A 23,724-nucleotide genomic window follows, 5' to 3' on the forward strand; every position below is an offset into this window, starting at 1 on the left:
AGAATTTTTGGGAAGGATATTATGTTTCAGGTCAACTTGAGGAGATATAAAACTAATTTAAACAATACTATTTGTGCCAGGACTAAACATTGGTGAAAAAGTTTCTCCGATATGCATTTTTTCCACAAAAAAGACTGTGTCAATAAAAAATGAACAGAAATTAATTTTAAAAAAACTTTTTTCCAAAAGCAAGCTTTTCAAAGCAAAATAAAGAGATCCATTAAACCAATAATGATCAGAAATAAAGTGAAATAATCTTCCAAGCGTAAAACTACCACAAATCACCATCAACAAATAAACGAAACCTAAAACGACAGAAATTACAATAGATAGCCAAGTCAAACTCAAAACTAGCAAAAATAACATGACTAGGGCTGATAACCCCTATGCCTTTTCAAGACAAGAACACAATTTGTGCTTTACTGGAAAAAAAAAAAGACTGTGCATTGTCAGTTAAATTGACGTTTACTGACATTTCTTCATTAAGGTTTTGATAATTTTTCATTTATGAAAGTAAGAAAGGTGAAAACATGTTTTGTTTTCAGTAAAACGCGTTTTGTCAAATGCATATTGTTTTCAGTAATGCACAAATTATGTTCTGGTCTTGAGATGGCATAGGGGTTATCAGTCCTACTCATGTTAATTTTTGCTCATTTTGAGCTTGACTCAGCTATATATTGTAATTTCTGTTCGTTTTGAGTTTCATTTATTTATTGACAGTGATTTGTGGTAGTTTAGCGCGACTAGAAAGAACAAAACGATGGAAAGAATATTTCAATGATTTGTTAAACAGGAGAGGCCAGGCTACACCACAAACTTCCCCTGTCCAATCTAGCCAAAATATGTGACGAGCAGCTCCATCACTAGTGGATCAGTATTTTTGTGATGCGTCTTCACCTTTGATGGAGGAAATCAGAAACGCCGTGAAGTTTCAAAATATAAAGTCGGGTGAGGACTCCTTGCCAGCAGAAATATACAAAGCAAGTTCGGCGTTCGTTGAAGCCCTAACAAACCTACTTGGCAAAGTCTGGGACGCCGAATATGTTCCCCAGGACTGGCGTAACGCAACTATAATCCCTATATTCAAGAAAGGAGATGAAGGAGACTAAAAATTACCAGAGAGTCTCACTAATAGACATAGCTGGGAAGAGTTTTGCATTTGTTTTAGTTAACCACTTTAGAAAAGAGCCGGAGCAACAGACAAGGAAGAACCAGGCAGGTTTCCTCCCTGGAATGGGGTGTGTAGACCATATCTTTACCCTACGACTTCTTCTTCACCAACGTTTTATTTACGAATTGGATACGTTCACAGTTTTTCTTGACGTCATCGCTGCATTTGACTCGATATTACAACCCTTGTTATGGCAAATAATGCTCGAAGACGGTGTTCCTACGAAAATAGTCGACCTGCTAAGAGCATACTATGAGAATACCCTAAGTAACGTATGAATATATGCTAAGCTAACAGAACTATTTGAAATAGCATATGGCGTCCGTCAAGGATGTCCGGCATCACCAATTCTTTTCAGCTATATTTTAGATTGGATTATGATATGCAGATGGGTGGCCGGCATTTACCCCCCCCCCCCACAGAAAATACCCCTCCCCCCCCCCGCGGAAAATACCCCCCCCCCCCCCCCCTATGGAAAATAAGGCTTTCCAAATTTGAGAATTTTCTTTGAGTTTTTTTTTTATTTCCGTAGGGGGAAGGAATTCTTGAACTTGTGTATTATGCGCCACTCACTCAAGTTTACGCTGTGAAAATTCGAGAAATCACCAGTTTTTTCGTTAGTTTCTGTGTTACTTTAAAAATAAATTTGGGCTGTAGATTTTGCATATTTTGCATAGGGGGGGGGGTACAAGTATAGCGGGTCTGCATGCAAAATGTGTTTGGTACAAGCATTCTGCATATTAGATAGATAGATAAGATAAAGAAGTGTATTTTAAAGCCAAATATACGGCCATGAACATCGCTGATCAAATATGATGATCGCTGATCAAAGTTTATGTTATTTGTGCATTTCATTTATGTTATTTTACTATGTTCATGGCCGTATATTTGGCTTATTTTGCATGCAGACCCGCTATACCCTACCCCCACCCCTAATATGCAAATCTATAGCCCAAATTTATTTCTAAACTAACAAAGAAACTAACAAAAAAAAAACTGGTGTGTTCTAGAATTTTACACAGCGTAAACTTGAGTGAGTGGCGCATAATACACAAATACCAAAATTCCTTCCCCCTACGGAAATAAAAGAAAAAATAAAACTCAAATAAAATTCTCAAATTTGGAAAGCCTTATTTTCCGCGGGGGGGGGAGGGGGTATTTTCAAATTGCGTGGCTTTATTTCTGCTCATTTTTCGTTCAATGGAGCTCTTTACTTTTCTTTGAAAAACATGTTTTATGGAAAAGTTTTTTAATTTAATTGTGATAACAGATTCACCTGGTCCAGCTCTTTCTAGCATTGAGCCATAATGACCCCCTAGATTCATGTTTCTGGGGGCGTCCAAATAGGTTTTTTTTTTTTTTTTTTTTTTGCAATAACTGTTCTTCTCCCAAATGTCAGTGGTTTACTGGCCTCATTTGGACCTTCTACTCCTAGGGTCAGAATTCTTTCACTACATTTATTTAGGTCAGTTGCAAATATTTTTTTCCCTTTCGCCTTATACGTAACACAAAATAGTCACGAACAGTTCAGCAATTTGGATTTCCCACGAGTTCTGATCGAAAAGTTAGCTAGGAATCAGTCTATAAAGTTTCAAGTTTCTTAAAGTCTGATTTATGAAAAAAGATTTTTTCATTGTTTTTTCAAAAGTTGCAAATATTTGTGGGAAGTTTGAGGGACCTTGGAAATGAATACTGCACATTGTATTTTCAGTAAAAGTATTCAACCCATATCCATCTCTTTCATGATCTTTTCTATGATTAGGTATCCTTGGCCCTTTTTATGGTTCTTTTCCAGGTGGGTCTTTTGAAGAATCCCTTTGGTGAAATGGACACTAATAGTCTTATTTTATTCCTCTTTCCGTCACAGCCTCTGAGTTTGTCATATTTTTTTTAACAAGGCCGTATCCCGGGGGGGGGGCTAGGAGATTTGACCGCCCCCCTGAAATGTTTGTCTGACACGTAAAAACGTAACACAAATGGACATAAAAAAAATTTGTATGCGTTTTTGAGGTTTTTTGTGTCCCCCCCCCCAAAAAAAATTGAGTAAAACCCCCTCCGAAAAAAAAATCCTGGGTGCGGCCTTGTTTTTTAATACTGCAAACCTCAAATCTCAAGCTTTCAAATATTTGCACAATTTCGTTAGGATAGTTTTCGGATCAATATATTTAGTCGTATGTGGCCACGCCTATGGTCAATCTTATTTTGCTTTTTTGCCGTCCTCCGTGATTCTACTATCAGTGTGTACCAAGAATAGGCTATTTATTTTAAATGTGATTCTAGTGTATTTTCAGTGGTCTATCTGTGCTCATTTTGTATGCATCAACAACAAAAGTTAAGTTATTTTTAAAACGTGATTAAATAAAAAAAAAAAAAAAATCTTTACAAATGAGAATAAAGAGTGAAACTAAAACTTAAAACGAACCGAATTATTCCACATGTGAGGAGGACTGCCCTCTTCTCAATCCCCTGCTCTTTATTCTAAAGTTTAGAGTGGTTATAAAAGTCTTTTGTTCCATTTCAATGGCACTTGTGTTTCAGCAGTCGTTCTCAAAGAATTGGGATTAAAGTCAAGCCTTAACAAGAAAAGTGGGCTGAGGGGGGCAGCCCTCAAATACGCAATTACATCTGTTCATTTTAGGTTTTAATGTTGCTCTTCACTTTCATTTGAAAATACTTGTTTTTTTATTTAATTGTTGTTCGTTTTAATTTTCTACCCAGGGTTATCGTAAATGCAGGAAGGGCAACCCCTGACTCAAACCTCACTGTTTAAATGGAATTTGTACTTTTACACAGCAATGATTTGAGAAAAATCGGTCATTAAGTGTGCTATGCTAAATAAAATATAATTTCCATCTAGGTCACACCCCTGTTTCTAAAATGTTGTAATTTTCTCCTGTGCTAATAATAATGATGAGCAACTAAATTTTTTACCTATCGCATATTTAGAATCAGCATGATTAATAGGTTTTGTTGTTGCATTTATTGTAATCAACGCTTCGTTTTTTACAGTTTCAGTTTATATTAACAAGTGTCGTTCTTTGCTTACAGTTTGGTACTTTAAGCTATTTGATCTGAGGGATTGAGGAACTCTTCAATGTCCCTAAAAAATTACATAACTTCAAATACTAGAGGAGAGGCGTCTTAATTATCAAAAAATGAATTGTAAGGTCATCATTTCCATGATTCTCAAGGCAAGTTGTTTAAAAAAAATGATTTTTTGGGATGTTTCCCCATGGATGTCGATATATAGGGACCAGAGTGGCAATACTCCTTGGGAAACGAGATAATATTAAACAACATAGATAAATAAATTAAACAACGTATATACGATATTAAACAACGTATATAAATTAGTGAAAATTATGTTTTCCCATAGAGAGCCTTTCAACTAGAAAGAGAAATGTTATCATTTAATGTCCTGTTACAATCTTCAGCTAATAAATGGGGTCTAGCTGGACAAAATTCATAAACTGCCACCCAATGAACATTGAAAACTGAAAAAAAAAGCGAAACTTGTGTGATATAAAATAATTCTCGTGGGCCTGGAAACATTAGTTCCCTTAGAGTTATAGGAGTGCTCAGTGTAAGTGAGAGAATGTTTAAAGATGTCTCTAACATTAGTACCATAAGTAGTATAATTGTGAATCAAAAAGTTAAATGTCAATTTGAAATTCAAAGAAAACCTTTAATTATGAAGTAGAAGGAATTGTAAAGCTAAATTTATTAGGTCAACCTAAACTTGAGGGATATAACATGGTTCTCATGGAATACAAAAACAAAACAAACTAGCATCACAGACAGTTTAGCAGGATTGGCTTATATATATATATATATATATATATATATATATATATATATATATATATATATATATATATATATATATATATATATATATATATATATATATTATATGTGTAATAACAGTGTTTTGGGACGCTCCGTTCGCTTTACGTGGCCAAACCAGGCAGTTACTGTTTCTTGATGTTTGTGAGGATGGTTTCAGTGGACTGAAGCCTTTGGCGTACTTCCAAATTTGTGATGCGGTCAGTGTATTTGATTCTAACAATGCAACAGAGTCATCTCATGTCGAGAGCTAGAAGTTTTTTTTTTTTGTTTTTTTTTTTTGTTCCCAGTGTCCATGTTTCCCATCCATACATGACAATGGGAGTTACTGAACTATTGAATAGGTATAATTTCAGTTTTTTGGATAGATGATTACTTTTCTAGAGGTTTGCTTGTCTTCTGAAGCTAGAGCTATCAAATGCAAGTGGACGTTACACCCCAGAGCTATGGTAGTTACCAGGGAAGAGTAGGTTACCAAGGTGCAAGAAGTGGTTTACTGTTTTAACCTGTCTCCTGCCTATGGTGATTACAGTGGTTTGTCTAGTTCATGCCTCGTGTTACCATGACTTTGGCCTTGCTGACATTGATCTCCACCTCAAACGACTTTGTGGCATCGTAGAGTATATCAGCTTGTGTCTGCAGTTCTTGTGAAGTTTGCTAGCTCATCAATACCGTCAGTAAAGACAAGATTATCTATCAGCATCCCTCCTATTGTTACGCCAGATTCTGAATAGCAAGAGTCCTTCGCACCATATCAGGTCAAAGGCTTGATGAAAATCAACAAATATTCGGTAGAGTTCTTGGTTGAATTTGATATATCGTTCCATGAATTGTTGAACTTCGTATAAATGATCGATTTTTGATCTTCCAGGGCGGAAGCCGGCCTGATATTCTCCATCCACAAAAGCAGTTTTTGCTTGTATTCACCAAGGTAGAACTTTCGTCAGGACACGTGACTGATGGCTTGTGAGGCTGATTGGATGTCAGTTCCTACACTCTTTACAACTGAACTGAACTGAACCAGTTTTTGATTGTAGGAACAATGGCATCCTTGCACCACTGACTTACGTGGCTGAACTTCCACCCCGCAGACGCAATGGCGTGCTACAGATCAGTTACCTCATCCGATCCCATGTTGATGAATTCAGAGGTGATTCTGCCTGGGCCAGGGACTTTTCCTTGTTTGTCCAACTTGACTGCTGACTCGGTTTCTGACTTAAGGGGGGAGGGTTTCTGCGCTCTTGATTGGGTGTGGAGAAGCGGGCTAGTATTTTAGGATCAGCAGTTACAGAGGGATTAACTTTAAAAATTATCAAACTAACTATCAAAAAGGCTATTGAATTAAAACTTAAAACATCAATTAAAAATTTAAATTAAACAAAATAAATACTAAGTTAAAACTTTGTGAAAATAAATAAGTAAAAAAATATCGTGTTCCCCAAGAGTTTACCAACGCAGTGTTAAACCGAATAAAAAAAAGAAGACCCTTAAGGCACAATGATGGCTCTCTTTCTAATTAAATCAGAAAAGCTAAAAAATAAAAACATGTTTAAAACCAAGCCTTAAAATGAAATAACAAATTTTTTGCACAAATATACGAATCCAATTGAAATTAAACAAAAAACATAAATAAAAAATGACAGCATTATTACTCAACTGAGAATTACTTGATTGTATTGCTGATTTTCTATAAGTGAGAGGCTCCAATTTCTACTTTTAAAAGTATCCCTGTTGTCGTTGCTGCTAGCAGCATATAATTAACATAAGTTTTATTGTATTAATAGCTTTAATAGACTATTTAATTGTATTAATAGAAAAATTTATTTTTTGATATTTTCTGTTTTAGTGGAAAATGTGTTTGGCTTCTGTTTAATATGCAACGTCTGTGATTCCGCTGGGCAACCATGTCTGGGAAGTGGCAGCATTTGAGCTACGAGGAAAGTGATTGTCCACCGCATTTTTATATGGGTGGTCGATTTTTTGATCGGAGTTTCATCAACGTTGTCAGGAAAGACCCAAAAAGGAGAAATCGTGAGGTGATTTTTATAATAGCACTGCAGAAGTATTAGTATTGTAGAAGTATTAGTATAATAGCACTGCAGAAGTAGAAGTTATTCTATAGAAGAAGTAGAAGTAGTACTGCAGAAGTATTAGTATAATAGCACTGCAGAAGTAGAAGTTATTAGTATTAGTATTACTGAATTTTTGGTAGCATTTCTTTGTCAAGTTCATCCTGAAATTTTCAAAGTTTTTACCAAAAAATGGCCGAATTTTGTGCTTCGAGAAGGTATCCTCCTGAGAAATAGAAATTTTAATTGATTGTTTGAATTCCTTCCGAAAGCAATTTCCTGAATATCCCAAACATTCTTTCTAATCTCAAATATGATAGATATATTTGTATAAATTTATCAATTTATGATAAATTTATATCAGTTATCACCCCCTAATCAAATCCTTCTCCCACACCCAAGATATTAAATCATACCCACAGCTCCCGTTTTTTCAAATAAATATGAAGCATATTTTTTTCTTTCCTTTTTAAGCTTGATGGCGGTCATGGAATTAGCTTGGTCCTTGGTTGAAATCAGTGATCAGTGAAATTATATAAGTTAATATTTAATCTTTTAATGACACAAATCTGAATTCATCTTTCTTTTTTTGCATAGTTGAAGGTGTAAATCAAACAAAGAAAATGAAAAAATGTGTGAAAGTACTGAATGTTTCCATCTTTGCTTGTAGGGCGTGAAAGATTATGTGAATATAGGTAATAAATTTTGTTCATTAATGATTTTTTATAATTTTATTATTGTTATATTTATTTTTTTTTTATTATTATTCATCATTGCATTATTAATTCGTTACTTCTGATATTATTTTGTTGCAAATTTTATTTTTTTTATTATTTTAATTCATTATTTATTTTATTAACTTTTTTAATTGTTCCACTTTACTGTTTTTTTTTATTTTTTTATTATTGTTCATCTATATTATTTGCTATTTCATTCTTATTGTTTTATTTTATTTATATAGTGTATTATATATTGATTTTTTTAATTTATTTATTGATACTGTTTTATATATATATATATATGTATTATATTTTCATAATTGCATATTTTTTTTTATTTATCATCATATTGACTTATACAAATTTTTCATTATTCTATTTCTTCACCTCACGAGTTTTTTCTGTATTGTTTTTTGTCACAATTACAAAACTTGATAGCGAAGCAGTAAGAGTGCTTGGCTGTGGCCGTGGTAGCTCGAGTTCAAATTTTAGATTAAGACAAATTTGAAGGAGCTCAAAATAGAATTCAAAATCAAACTGATTCGAATTGGAAACCGAGAGGGCATAGTAATCTGAAATAGTGTTTGTATAAGAATAAATGTAATTTCTCGATAATAAAATTAGAAGACTAAAAGTCGAAAAAAAATTAAAAAGTTGTTTTCTAAATGGACCAAAAAGTAGAAATTTTTTTCCGAGAATCTATTAATATAAGTGAAAACTAGTGGCGCAAAAAGAATTGGGCAACATGGCTTGCTCTTTTTAACTCGTTTTCTTCGACTTTTTTTTCATTTATACAGTTATAACTTAGAAAAATTTTGTGAAAACTAAGATATTGTAGAATTGAAGAAATAGTCTTTTTGGGAACGATGTGAAAAAAAGAGTCTTCTTACATGCCCTTGTTTCTTCTTCTTTTTGCCCTCTTAGATGCCCTTTTTTCATCTTTTCCTCCTTTATCTGACCTAAGAGAAATCTCAAGGCTGCAACAAGAAATTCAGGAGAAAAACTTAACTTTCCGCTTTCTCTATGACACGAATTTACCTCCTACCAGAATGTACTCCTAAAGGAATTTCTCTGCTACCAGAATGTATTTGTGTCCTGTTGAAACAGTCAACTAGTTACTATTGCAATCACACCGAATAATATCAGGTCAATCAATATCAGGTCAGGTGTGCGCCCGTTCGAACTAGAATTTAAAATTCTATTAGCCGTTTTAAACAACGAGATTGTACAATGAAAAAAGTGGCGATATCTGCCAGTTTCTGTTGAAAAACGACAATTTTCTCCCAAATACTATAAGGCTGAAATGCTATCGAGCGAAAATCTTGTGATTGCCAATCGGTTTATAACTATCAAAAACTGCTTATATAAAGTTTTAGAGGCCATATTATTGTGCGGTGGCGCATTGGTCCCTAAACATATATACAGTTTATATAAATAAGTAGTTTACCAGATAAATAGATTAGTCATTAGTGCTATGAACAATATTGTTGTGGCTAATATAGGAAGTAAGGCTAGTGGCTGGTTTGGTGTCGAAATTGGAATTTGGGACGGTTGTGTCCCTGTTTCTATGGGCTATTTTGATGGGCTTTGTCCTAAGGAAAACGGCAAATGTTATTGGGGAGCATGTAGTCAAATAAGGAGGTAAAAATCTTACATTTGGAGGTTTTGAGAGTTCAGAGTGGAAGAAAAGGCTTAAAAATTGATGTTCAGAAAACTAAGGCGCTTAGACTAGGCTAAATGAAGGTAAGGAAATGATATTCAGTAACGAGAAGACCGATCAAGTTGATAGTTTCACTTATTTGGGCAGTATTGTTAGTAAAGATGGTGAGTGTAGTGAAGATGTTGAAAGTGGAATAGCGAAGGCCCAGGGTGTTTTTTCACAGTTGAAACGAGTTCGGAAGATTTGAAAGATACAGTTTTGAAACATAGATTAGAATATTGAAAGCTAAAGTGATGACAGGGGTCAAGTATGGTCCTAAAACGTGGCTGTCCCAAAAGGTAGAGGAAGATTTGTTAAATGTTTGTTTTAGAGGAATCTGCGGATAGTTTTAGGTACCCGTTTGACTGATATTGTGTCAAACAAGAAAACTGTATGCACTTGTGGCTCGATCCCACTTTTCTGTGGCTGTAATGAAAGAAAGGTTGAGATGGCTAGGACACGTAAGTAAAATAAGTACGACGCCACTAGACCCTTAAGGTCCAATCTGGCGGTGTTGATCTCCGTTTCGTAGCCCTTCAGCCAGGAAGTGCAATGGGGGGCGGGGGCGAACCATCCTGTGCTTTCACACACCCTTCTTGCTTACCTTTCCCAGAATTCTCCCGGTACCCATTTAGAGCTGGGCCGACTCTGGCTGAGCTTACAGGGTCACGCCACTGACCCCCGTCCCAAACCAAATAACTGGCTAAGCCTGGGATCGTACCCGTGTCCCTTGGACAAAGAATTCTCAAACCGGCTAGGACACGCTTTACGGATGAAGGATTGCAGACTGCCAAATATTATTATAATTCCATTCTGGGGTTAAAAAAAGTAGCTTTTGGTCGGCCTTGAGCCTGAGGCAACAATATATGAGCTGAAGTGGAATTTTATAGCCTTATGTCATAGAGGGATATCCGAAATTTTCTTGCTTAGCTTTCTTTTCGAGCCGTGTTTCTGCTTTCGAGAGAATGTTCTGTCCAAGCAAGCAGCGAGCAGTTTTGATTCAAGTTAAGCTAAAATCTAAAAACATATAAAATGATTGATAAACCCATTGCCCCTTGAAAATGAAGAAACTGTTTATTATTTAAATACATTCTATTCCATAAACATATAGTAGTATGCATTATGAAACTATAATAGTATATATTACACATAAATATATAAAATTACATAGAAATACATAAATATTATATCGAAAAATTTTAAATCAATGAAAGGAGTATTTGTATGGAGCTTAGGAACAAGATCAGTACCTCATGTACCTCCTAAACTTTGATAGCTATCTGATTGCTTGAGATTTCGGATTTTCCCTTTCCTGCTTTCTTGGTAATGATATTACAAAGCTGTCCCAATATGATCTAGAAAAAATGGCTAAGGTTTATTTTAGATTCTCGTTTGACCTAAAAGCAGTAAGCATCAGCAGTAACCAAACAAAAACGAACAGTAAGCTGTAAGAAAAGTAAAGTTCAATCCCGCTTTCTGTGGCTTTGATGAAAGAAAACTTAGGATGGCAAAGTCCCGTTTTACGGATGATGGATTCCCAAAGATTGTGCTTTTTGGCCATCCTTATGTTGCCAAATGAAAAGCAGGTCGTCTGCGGTTGGTTGAAAGAGGTCCTAAGGAATGATTTAAAGGAAATCGGAACTTCATGGGAGGAGTCAAGAGTATAGCTTTGAATAAATGGGTATGGAGGAAGTTCATGCGCGGCTGTATGGACTTGGTGACTTATTGCTGAAATGTGTTTTTGGTAGTAGTAGTAGTAAATGTTTAAGTCAGTTGGACAATAGAAAGTTATGAACTGAGAATTAATTTGGGAATTTATTGCTCCTGTTTCACGACAAGCATATTAGAATATATCAAACGTGCAGCGCGACGGTTATTACTAGTGTCTTTGAAAAAATAAAAAGTAAATTTTTTGAGTAGATTTTTTTTTTTATATCTAAACAGCACACCTTTGAAAATGCGCGTTTCTAACCTAAGTTGAGTCGGTGTTATTGGTTAGGATTATGAAATGTCGTTATTCGAAGTCTGGATGTTTTTGCTGACTTTACATTGACTTTATTAAAGGCTCAGCCTGAAGCTCAGGCCTCAAAGGCCCATTGCCTAAATGCTACCAGTAGCTGCTCGGCAATTTATGCCACCTCGGGCGCGGTATTAGTGCTTGCCTATCGCTTTTTTCTCTTTGTATAGGAGTCTTCCTTGGTAGTGTTAATGTGTCCACCTTTTCGCTCCCCCTTTCCTCTAATAACCCGACTCACTGGGCTCAGACTGTCTTAGGCAGGCAACGCTCGTTCACAAGAGAGGAAGAGCTCCCCGCCCATCCCGGATTGCTTTTCAAGAGGCCTCTTCTTGTGCTACAGTCTGTACTTCATATACCAATGGGGGTTAGCCCTCCCCTCCCCCCGAGCATGATTTGGCGGAAATTACTGACTTCAGCCTTTCCACTCTTGGTAGGTTATTCTACAAAATACTTGCCTTACTGGTGAGACACTGGGCAGGTCAGTGGCTGGACGGCGATCGAAATTAGCAGCAGTAAGCCCTTTTTTGTGCCTACTACTCTAAAGGACACCACGTGAAGGTAGACATAAAAAATAATTACTGTTCTTGCGAATTTTGTCTTGTGACTAAGTCTGAACTCAATTTCGGTTCTCTGTGACCTAAATATTTACATTAGTATTACTGAGCTCTAACCTTCGGTATATTTTAATCCTATGTCTTTTACTTACCTATTTTTTAGGATGTGCGATTGATTCTCCGGACCCTCAAGAGTTTGCCGGAGCTAGATTTCTGCTCCGACTGTCAGCTCCTTCACTTTTCGGAGACCGGTCGCTATGAGTTTCGCAGGAAGCACGAGATACTCTATTGGTAATTTTTCTCTACTATTTCTGTTATAATTTCGCTTCTTTACTATTACTTTCTTTTTTATTAGTTGATTTTATTCTGATTAGACACTGCTGTAAGAATTCTTTCCTTTTATTCTCATTCATCACTGGTTACTCCAGTCATACAAACATTGAAAAAAAACTCACACAAGAATTTCTAGATGTTCGACAGCCAAAATCGTATATAGAATATTTGTATTAAACCTAAACATCACCTAATTCTCAATCAATTCAAATCCAAAACCTTGCAATACAACTACTCCATAATGCTGCTTTTTCATGGGGAATCAAATTTATCATGGCAAAGGGGCTACACTAAAGTTTATATATGCGTTTTTCTTCGCTCTAAGGTTCTGTATTGATAAGCACAATAAACAATCTCACACAAGACAATTAAGCTAGAGATAACTGTACGGACTGCATACCGTAATGTCCAGCTTAACTGTCTCGCGTGGGGTTCGATAATGGAAAGCATTAGTAGGCTATTTCACATATTAGTAATTCAGTGAGTAAAACTGATCGTTATATTTCTCGCAGTGTCCAAACCACAGTTCATATATTATCCAGTATGATCATTCTCTATCTCACCCATTATAAAAACCCGGACCGGGGTGCGAGTGCTCCGGAGAACGTTTTTGCAGATATAAACATAACCGAAGTCAGATTAGCGGGAATCCAGGTTAGTCTATTTCCGACTGTTTCCATCAAAGTGCATTGAAACAAACGGAAATAAAGCTAATGCAGAAACAAGCTAATGCAGAAATAAGTGGGAGGAGCTTTTTGTTCACGAAGACCAGAAATGATCTGCGATAAGCTTACTGGTATATTCTGTCTACTGTGGTCCAAACAAAACTGTTTGGGTTTTGTCAAGTCGGTGATTGAACAAAGTTTGCTTCACGTAATTTCATTTATTTGAAATTAATTTATAGCCAAATAAAAGCAGGACCCCCCCCCCCCCACCCCACCCACAAATGTTATCCTTACCCCTTTTGACCATGAATTTTGGCATACAATTCATCAGGAATCAAGTGTTTACTTTGGATTTTTGTTTTTCATTTGTTTAGTCCATTCATGATATGATAAGGAAATGCTTTTTGCAATTAGCATTTAGTTTCTTGCACAGAATATGATGAATAGAATACCATACCATTTCTCAAACAAAGAAAAAAGAAATGCTTTTAGAAGCGGAATAAGTGTAATAGAGAACTTAAAATCAATAGACGAAAAGAAAATCTGTAAATTAGATAAGTGCTATTATGAGTGATTATTATCCGCCTGAATATTTTGAAATGGCGTATATTTTTAGTTACTCTAACAATTTTTTTCTTTTTTTCTATTCCCATTCTCCATCTGCAAAAAAAGCAAGAATAAAAGATCATAGTAAAGGAGATTTGGAAAAAAATATCATTTTTAACCGTGCCATGAAAATCAGACGAATTAATTTTCATGCATAAAAAGAGCAGGATTTCCTCGTTGACATTCCATTCTCTTAAAAGCATTTTTTTATGAACATACTCAGCGAATCTGCATGTGTAAATCGCTTTAAAATAATTTCAGATTTATTGATCAATAGGTGGCCTGATACATTAGATTTTTATTAAAAGGATGATATATTTTTCATGTTTATCAGCCTTTTAACCACTATTCCAATACTTAATTCCTTAAATCCACTTTTAAATCCACTTAAATCCACTATTCCAATACTTTTAATTCCTTACTTAGTAATAATTACTAAGTAAGGAATTATGATAACTAGCGTAGGGTAGTCATTTGCAAATAATTCTCCGTTATGATAGTGTAAGCAAACAGACACACATTGTGTGGTTGCATCTCGACGAAAAAATAAATAGACATCACAGAGCTCGAATATACAGCATATAGAAATAACTAGTGATGTTGATCTTCCAACGTATATGATGGAGCTCTCCCAGCTTCATCTTTATAATAAGCTTGAAGTATTATCTTTCTATCAATTCCTCAACACTCTGAATGAGGCTCTACTTTATAAAATTCTCTTCTATCCGTTGGCTCTTTGCAAGTAATAATAAAAGGTTTAACGTCTTAAAAGGAAAGACGAATTTTAACCCTACTAGTCTGAGGTAGATGCTTAGTTCTGTTACTTTCTTATATGTTCCGTATAACTCCCCCCTTTTTTTAAGTAGTTTTCCTCAAGGAGGAGACAAATCTGTGAGCGTGCCTCCTTAACACATACTATTAATAACAGTTGATGTTTCGGTTGTTTTTTAATGAAATAGTTATGGAATATCTTTATTGCGGGGTATTTCCCACGTTTATGAGTCCCAACTTGCACTTTTGTTTTTTAATATGTATTTTTCTAGTTGATGATTTGGCACGTTGACGTTCTTTGAAAAGTCAACACTTACTTAAAAACACTGTTGTTTTCTCGGTAGCCTATTCCTAATTTAAATGCTTAAATATCTTCATCCACCATGTTTTCAACCCCATTTGAGCATCTTTCCACTATGTGACGATTCTTTATCAGTAGGAAATAAAATCTTACTATTGAAATTAATCGAGATAATAGCTGCCATCTTTGAGTCAGCTACAAAAAGCAATTTTTTCTGACTAGCCAGTTTAAATTAATTTTTTTTTTCATTTTTGGTTACTATGGACCAAGGCCGTATCCGGGGGGGGGGGTCACCGGGTTTGACCCCCCCCCCCCCCCTCTAAATTTTTGACCGAGTCGAAAAAAGGTCGAAAATTAGTAAACCTTGGGTGGGGGGGGCCCGCTGCCCCTCCCCCTAGACCTTCAAATTTAAATTAGATATTGCTGAAAAAGCAGATGGTTTGGAAAAATCAGTTGATAAAACTCCATCACACTATCGACTGCCCCCCCCCACGACACTATGCTGCCTAATCCTGCCTACGCCCATGGGCTCTATCCCTATAACCTGAGTATTCACATCTGCAAGATCTCAAAAACACTTATTAGGTTCAGAAAAATTTGCACTGGTTGAATCTACTGTACTACTTAATAGAATAATAAACTTTATTTTAAAACGGTGCAGTATTTTATGCAAAATAAAATGTAGTCTTGACAGATACGCCAAAGACAAATTATTGAGACCATTTGCCCTTCCTATGGTGGAACTGTAATAAATTCTTACACTCTTATTTTTTCAAAAAAGTTAAATGAGTGGAAGTATTGTTTGAATACTAATTTGTTTTTTAGTCGAAATGAAGTTGCCACCTGCTGGTATCTGTTGCTGTCAGGAGCTGTTTATATAGACGATATGATGTTTTTACCTGGCGCAAGGTAAGTCTTCAAAAAAAGACGGGAGGGCCTCTGGGTCTAGGCATTGGAGGCAATATCGTATTTTACAAGCGTTTTTATGATTTCCCGGTAATGTCCAAAAAGCTCTTCGTTTCTCCCTACTTCAACGACTTTCCCTTTCCTCTCCAAGAAAAATTTCAGAGCACTAACAAGGTATTTTAGAATAAAAGTGGTAGCGTATTGACGATATATATATATATATATATATATATATATATATATATATATATATATATATATATATATATATATATATATATATATATATATATATATATATATATATATATATATATATATATATATATATATATATATATATATATATATATATATGTATATATATATATATATATATATATATATATATATATATATATATATATATATATATATATATATATATATATATATATATATATATATATATATATATATATATATATATATATTTGCTACTGTTTTTATTTGCTACTTGAATTTTCTTGTATATTTCTGACTTTTTTTTCTTGTCTGTGCAGACTTTGCAAGCTGCTGATTTGCCTCTTCCCAACCGCTGTTGCGTGTCCATTCGTCAGTTTTATAACTAAGGAAGGATAGTAAAACAAAATGATGTTTATGTGGGGCAAACATCCGTTGATTAGTGGCGTTAATTCACAAAAACATAGGGGGATGTAGTATGAATGTTTAAAATCTAGTGGAGAAATTTCTCGTTTTTTTAATTGTCGGCATTTCCAATTAAAATCCCCTCCTCCTCCTCCTCCTCCAAAAAAAAGTATTTTTCAGAGTTCAATAGGGGAGAGGGTTGAAAAAGATTAAAGGGTACAAGAACCCCTCCTTATACAGTTGATACCACTGTCGCTGATAGGTCTTAACTTACAAGCTACTACTCAAATTATCTGTTTTATGATTATGGGGTTTGATCCCACTTTCTAGGACTAAAATAATATATGTTTAATGTTAAGAACGTTTAAAGCAATGGCGGCTCTAGGCCTGGGCGGGGGGAGGGGAGGGGGGGGCAGTTGCCCCTCTCCCCAGTTTTCTGACATCTGACATTAAATCCCTTTTATTTCATATTTTTACACTCTTATGGTACATCTTGCCCCCCCCCCCCAGATTGCGAGGCGCAAAACCGTTACTGGTTTAAAGTCAAGTTTACGTGTGTAGGATGATAATTACTAGTACTACTACTGATAACAAGAACAACTTACTGCAGTACCGACCCGCCTGGGGCTACGCATGGGGCTACTACAGAGCTACGCATGTGCCTCCTCCACCCAACCTGTTCAAAGATTCTCTCTTTTCTCCCTGTTAATATAATGCATTTTTGAAGATGAAAATCGGTGTTTGTTAAAATTCGTGTTTTGGCATTCGAGCTGGGACCGAACGGGAAGCAGGACCCCCTCGAATGGTACGCGAAGAAGTTATAAGAAATGATGTACAAGGAAATAGGAGCTTCACGAGAGGGAGTATACAGTGAAGCTCTAAACAGAGCGGGGTTGAAGAGGAGCGTGAGCAGCTGTGCTGGTTTCCGGTGACTTCAATGCTGGTTTCAATTGCAGCACTTATGGACATGATATTGTAGTATCTTACCATATTGTTGTGTTATGCAGTAATTTGACTCCACTCCAGCGATCTTTTTAAACTGTGGTGTAGATCTGAAGAAATAAAATAAATTTTTTTGCAGAGCCCGATAGCATAGGTGCAAAATTTCCCCATTCTAGAATAGGGGACTAAAACAGGAAAAAGAGCATTTTGCCACAATTCTCCATTTTATGATCCCCCTCCCTTGTTTGCATGTATGCTGACTTGAAAAATTTTGCTTTGAAATTTGAATGTGGTTCTCATTTTTGTTGTTATTCGTTTTAGTCTCCTCATTGCAACTTTCAGTCAAACTTAGAGGAAAAGATAAAATGGGATCTTCAGAATTGGAAATGGAGTCATGATTTAGTTGCATCTTATTATCTTATTCAGTAGTCTTACTGTTCCTTGTAATTTTGCTATGTAATTTGTAATTTTGCTAATATTTTTGTTTTTTACCTATAAATGTATTCCGTGGAAGAACGTTGTTTCTGTTGCGATTGATGGTGGCAGGTGGTGCACCATCTATGGTTGGTCGTCATTGTGGTTTTGCAGCTTACTTAAAGTGACAACTGTCTGAGGAACTGGTCATTCATTATGTGATTCGCAGACGGCATTTAGTAGCAAATATCTGAGTCTTTGATTGCAACAGTCATTGAACTCTCGGTTATAAGCTCAGCTATATGAGAAAAACGAAGAGATCTTTATTCGATGCCGAAGAGTACAGAAAGTGAATAATAAAGGTGAAAAGGACCTTTTAAAGATTACGGAAAACGAATTTAAAAAGTGGAAAAGGAGATTTATCTAGTAATAAAACAGATAACATGCAATGAGACCCAACAGTCGTCATTGGGGTTTTATATCTGACGTAAAGCGAAAACTGCCTGAAGTATTGGTCATACATTTTGTGCTTCACAGACAGCATTTGGCAGCAAAAAGTATGAGTATTAGATTTCACCAGCACTTACGGTATATTATAGATGCTATCATCTAGATTTGAAGCAAGATTCTGAACTCTCGGTTATTTGTTCAGCTATGTGTGGAAAACGATGTAGTCTTGATTGGGTTACACCTGCACATTGAAGTTTACTAGCTACCAAGAGGCTCTTTCTTAGCAATTAATCAAAAAAACTTTTTGCACAAAATATTTTTTTCAAAAAAAAAGTAAATAACTCCATAAAACCAAAAATGAACAAAAATAGAATCAAATAATTTACCAAGCATAAAACTATCACAAATCAGTATGAATGAATAAATGGAACCAAATACAAGTAAGTATTGAAGTGATCCAAACTAAAAACGAGCAAACACTAACCTGAGTATGGTTCTAAACCTATACTTTCTAAAAGCTAAACTATAGTTTGTAATTAACTGGAAAAAATGTGCATTGTCAGATTAATATATGCTGATATTTAATCCTTAAAGTGATAATTAATTTTTATTTTCTTAAAGTTATAAATGAAAACATTTAAACGATTTTTTTTAAACACTTAAAACATTTATAAATCAAATATTTATTACTTGACTGATATCTTTGGCGTGTTTAACTAAGTAAATTTGTAGTTGCAGGGCACATTTTACATATTTATCCAGTAAGTTTACCGCAGATGATTTCTGGCTCTTCATTCTTGGTGCGAACAAAAAGCTCCTCCCACTTATTTCTGCACTTATTGTCCACTTATTGGTTGAGCCGGCCAAGTGGTTTTGTCAGTACTTGTTCCTTGTTCTGTATTCTTTGTCTACCCGTAAAAAGATCTAATGCCGCTTATGTTTATATCTGCAAAAACGTTCTCTGGAGCACTCGCACCTCGGTCCGGGTTTTTATAATGGGTGAGATAGGGAAAGATCATACTGGATAATTATATAAACTGTGTTGCAGGGTGACAATCTTGACTTAATTAAAATAAAATAAAAAATGTCGGCCTTTCTAAGGAAAAACTTATATTACAAACAAAACTAAAACAGAAAAGAATATTCTCAGTTTCCAATTTTGTCAAAATTACCGGAATTGCTTCAAGACCATGTGTTTTAAGACATGTCATTTACTTGAATGCATTACACAAGGATTTTACCAAGAACTTATCCATGATTCTCCTTTGGGGTTAAGGGGTTTATAAAAAAGCTTTTACGTTTTTACGAGTCCAGGGGGGGGGGGTCAAACCCAGTATCACAGCCATGGAAGAAACCCATGTGATAATACAAGAAGACTTGATCATAGATGAGGAACTTAAGAAGGGGTTCAACCACCGCCATCAGAAATTCTGGCTGCTGCGCAACATTGAAACACAGTATCCTGTATTGTGTAACTTTGCTGTAAATACCTTATCATCGCTTTTCCATCATTGTATCTAGTTGTGAAAGGCTTCAGTGTGGTTCCAAACACTTTGACAAAACAAAGAAACCAAAAAAGAAAGAAAATCAAAGAAAACCAAACCAAAAGAAGGCAGAACAAGAAATATAAAATCAACAAACGCGGAGATTTGAAGATGCAACTCACCAATGTTGATCCCGATTTAGCTAGATTAGCAGAAAGTCCCAAAGTTCATCCATCACACTAATGTTTTTATGGTTTCTTTTTCAAAAATAATTACTTAAGTATTTGTGATATTTACCGAATTTTATGTGTATTTATTTTGTTAAATTGTAATGCGAAAACAATATCAAGTTTATTCACTTGACCAACCGCGATGTTTTAAATTGATAAGTATTTTGTACCAATAGAAAAAAAAAAACTAAATATAGTTTTTTTAAATTAATTTAGTGATGGGGTCCTGAGGTACCAGTTCATTGTGGGAAAGGGGTCCCTTGCCCAATATAGTTTGGGGTACCCAGCCTTAAATAGTCAAAACCTTTCTGTTTAATTCCCTTCCAAGTATGGATCCGAAGAAGGGAACGAGAGATTTATACTACAAACGAAAATATGTTGGGTTGTCTGGGGTGCCGTCATTGTGTGCCTTAATAGGTAAATTATAAGGAAATATGATGGACTACAATTTAGTCTGGGGGGGGGGGGGGGTACTGGCACGAATCCCCTCTCCCTGTATTCACATTCCTGACATCATCCAATCATCTTATAAAATATTAGTGTATCTTTTACAGCTGAAATTAAAAAAAATAGCGCAAGGGCAGCTCTTCTCTTTAACTCTTACATGGGAAGAGAAAGCTTGCAAGTTGTGCTAGTAGATCTTCAAAGCACGGACAACAAAAGTACAGTTGGTACTTGATAGGTGACTTACACGGAAATTACAATTTAGTCTCGAGTTCTTGGGAAGGGGATGGGCACCTCTTCCCAGAGTTCTTGGGAGTCCTTCCTCGAGTTCCTGGGAAGGAGGGGGCCACAAGCCCCCTCCTTGAACTGCTTAGATTTCTGAGTCACCCAATCATGCTTAAAATATTAGTACATCTTTATTGCATCTAAAATTAGCAAAATAGTGCAAGGATTCCTTTTTCTCTTCCACTCTTTCATGGGAAAAGGAAGCTCGAAAGTTGTGTTAGGGGACTGGGGGTAATTTTTTTAAGAGGAATATTTTGGATGTAAAATAAAAGGCTACTATGTTACATTCAGTAGCTTACTTGTGCAGAATTGGGAGGGGTGAAGGCCTTTCCCTAGAAAAAAATTTCTACTAATATGCGCCCAAATTATGATGTAAAAATTCATTTCTAGCATTTGAAGGGGTGTACTTTGTCTAAGAGATTGATCATCCTTGAAACATTTCTATGCGAGGCCATACTTTAGCAAAGGTTCCTTGGTTGAAGGAGTGGGGGGGGGGTGGCCCACCTAATATGTTTAGTAACCCTGATTATGGTATTAAAACGGAGAATATTTTTTGTTCAAATGGAAGTAAAAAAAAGGGGGGGGGGGCTAAAACTTTAAACGACCAAAAATTAACCTACGAATATACGAGTGTAGCCGTCTCTCCCCATAGCTTCAGCTTTTTACACTAGTTTCGATATGTTATCATACTCTCAATAAATCAGTAAGTTACCGTGACTTCTTTCGACTCATTATCATTCAGCGATTATTTAGCGAGTGTGTCGTGTATTATTAAATGTTAATCAATAAATATTTGGTGACTGTTGCATGATTTTCAGAAACAAAAACGCTGAACACGTATTGTGGTTGGTTTCTACCAGAATTGGTTGTTCTACCAATTTAGTTTCTACCAATTTCAAAATTGGTTTTGATTCTACCAAAATTGCTTTTTTGAACTTGTTGGTTTTTTTGTTGCATTTTTCTTGTAGGCATAAGAGGCTAAGTATTATTTTTAACGTTGTGAATAAAGTGAGAGTGAAGAGTGTGTCAATGAGTGTTCACATATTTGATTGAATAGTTGAAGAGATGTAATTGAATTGTAATTTCCTTCCGTTGCTTAATAATCATCTGGAAGCTAATGATCTGTGTGTGTTTGGTTTTTATAAGTGCCTTTAGTTGATTTTTCCTCATTGAAGAGTGGTAATCTCTACTGAGAAAGGACTTTTTTTTATGAATGGATAAATTCTGGGAATTTTTGTGATCAACTTCGGTATTTGTTTTTATCATTATTACGTAAAGGAGAAACTATGCTATTTATTTTGATAACACATATGAAAAAAGATTTCAAACAATTTATTAGAGATTACTGTGGCTAGCTACTAGGGGTTATTGTCATTTAGGCGGTATTTATAATGTCCTGATTTGCACTTAGACTTGTTTAGAATTTTTTGGGTGATATAAGTAAACTACATAAGAATGCATTTGGTGCTTGGCAGGTATAAGTGACCCTTCAGACTCCACCCGGACCAAAGTCGCAAAGCAAATAGTAAACGCAAACCCCAAAAGAAATTCCAATACTGACTTTGATTTTAATGTATCAATCAACCTGGTGGAAAAAAAAATCCAGCATTCGTTGATGTCTGCTTATATGCTTGAGTGAGGTGCTCATTACTACATAGTCGAATAGTGTGTTTCAAATTGGCTTCGAAAATGGTATTCAGTGGTGAAATTCTAGTTTTTTTTTGCATTTTATTCTGCCTCGGATTTTTCGGGAATATCCTTGTGTTTGGGAGAAATACATATAGAAATGAAATAAAAACTGTTCACATTTTGCCTGCCAGGAAAGCCATTGAACCTTGAAAGGGTAAGCGGGGAAAATCAATTAGAATTACACGGTATACTCATAGTAAATCTCCCAAGAATTTATATTAAGAAAAAAAAGAGAAAAGAAACGGAAAACCAAACCTTGAATACAATGATTGCTAGGAGCGGGTTCTAACTATAAAAAGTTGGGGCTCAATGAATGGCTTCGACGGCTTCTATGATTCAAAAACGCTCAAATAATAATGAATACATACTTGATTTTGACTTTAAGCTCTTGCTCAGCAGCTTCGTCAGTGCCGTGAATTGTCTCCTATGTGGTCTGTTCAGGGTAAGAGTTGGAGCTTCATTCGGGTCGATGCTTGGAGTAGCGAGTGGGCCGGCAATGACGTCGGCCCATCTTGTCCCTGGTCTTCCTCTGGGATGTTTCCAGCTGTTGAGCTGAGTCAAATTAGAAGGTGAATCGGATGGATGTTTGAGCGGGCTGGTGAAGCATAAAATTATACCGACGCAGCGAGCGAGGCTCGAGGTGCTCAGATGAGTTGGGAATTTAAAAGACCGGGTAATCTGCAAGTTCCGTGCCCTGCCAAACTATCTACACATGTTCGATTTCGCAGAGGCATTTCCTTTCAATTTTGGCAGAAATTGGAAAACTGTGTAATGGTCAGACACTAGGAATTACGGGTAGTTGGAATTTCATTGTTGCTCATATTTTCCTCAAGATTGAAAGGGATGGGGAAACTAATAAGAGATAATTTTTCACCCTTTAGCATGAGTTTAGAATGGATTAAAAATTCGACAGCCACTGACCCTTTAGTTTTACCATGTATATATATATATATATATATATATATATATATATATATATATATATATATATATATATATAAACTCTTAATTTGAATCTATGAAAATTTGGATTCCCATCATAGTTCTTATTTTACTTGTATCCAACCAATAATTTTTGAAACTAGGCTTATTCTTTTGTTTTTGCGCTACTTTTATTGATTATAAAAGTATAAATTGATAAAAACGAGAATAAAATTTATTGATTTGACATTTGAACGGCTCTCGCAACTTGTTTGGGGGAAATTACATCTTTTTCTTTTAAATTAACAAAGATGAAACTTCATTACAGAAAAAATTGGGAAATTTCTGAAGGAGGAAAAGGTGAATCTGCAATTAGACATAGTAGGTTTTTGTCTCTACATTCTCCTCAGGCTCCTAAGTTGGGAATATTTATATTAAAAATAATGTAGTGTTGGCAATATTATAACTTAAAGTGAACAATCCAACCTGAATGATCTAAGCATGAGATTGAAGATGCTCGAATGCACGACAAGGGGTCTCGCTCTCAAAAATCATCTTCACCAGGTGGCGCGTCCCAAGCG

General features: G+C 35.5%; 1 protein-coding gene across 1 annotated transcript in view; it reads left to right on the forward strand.

The window, feature by feature from the left end:
* LOC148945625 (rap guanine nucleotide exchange factor-like) overlaps window positions 1-23,724 on the forward strand; it is a 118,885-nt gene that overhangs the window by 11,017 nt on the left and 84,144 nt on the right. The window contains exons 2-4 of the mRNA XM_089099105.1: window positions 6,864-7,053; window positions 12,239-12,366; window positions 15,577-15,660. Of these exons, the coding sequence (XP_088955231.1) occupies window positions 6,922-7,053; window positions 12,239-12,366; window positions 15,577-15,660 (344 nt within the window). The 5' untranslated portion in view covers window positions 6,864-6,921. The remainder of the gene's footprint in view (window positions 1-6,863; window positions 7,054-12,238; window positions 12,367-15,576; window positions 15,661-23,724) is intronic.

This window comes from Artemia sp. Qi Xiang Cuo, chromosome 13, assembly GCF_049724085.1.
Source record: "Artemia sp. Qi Xiang Cuo chromosome 13, ASM4972408v1, whole genome shotgun sequence".
In the NCBI taxonomy this organism is placed as follows: Eukaryota; Metazoa; Arthropoda; class Branchiopoda; order Anostraca; family Artemiidae; genus Artemia; species Artemia sp. Qi Xiang Cuo.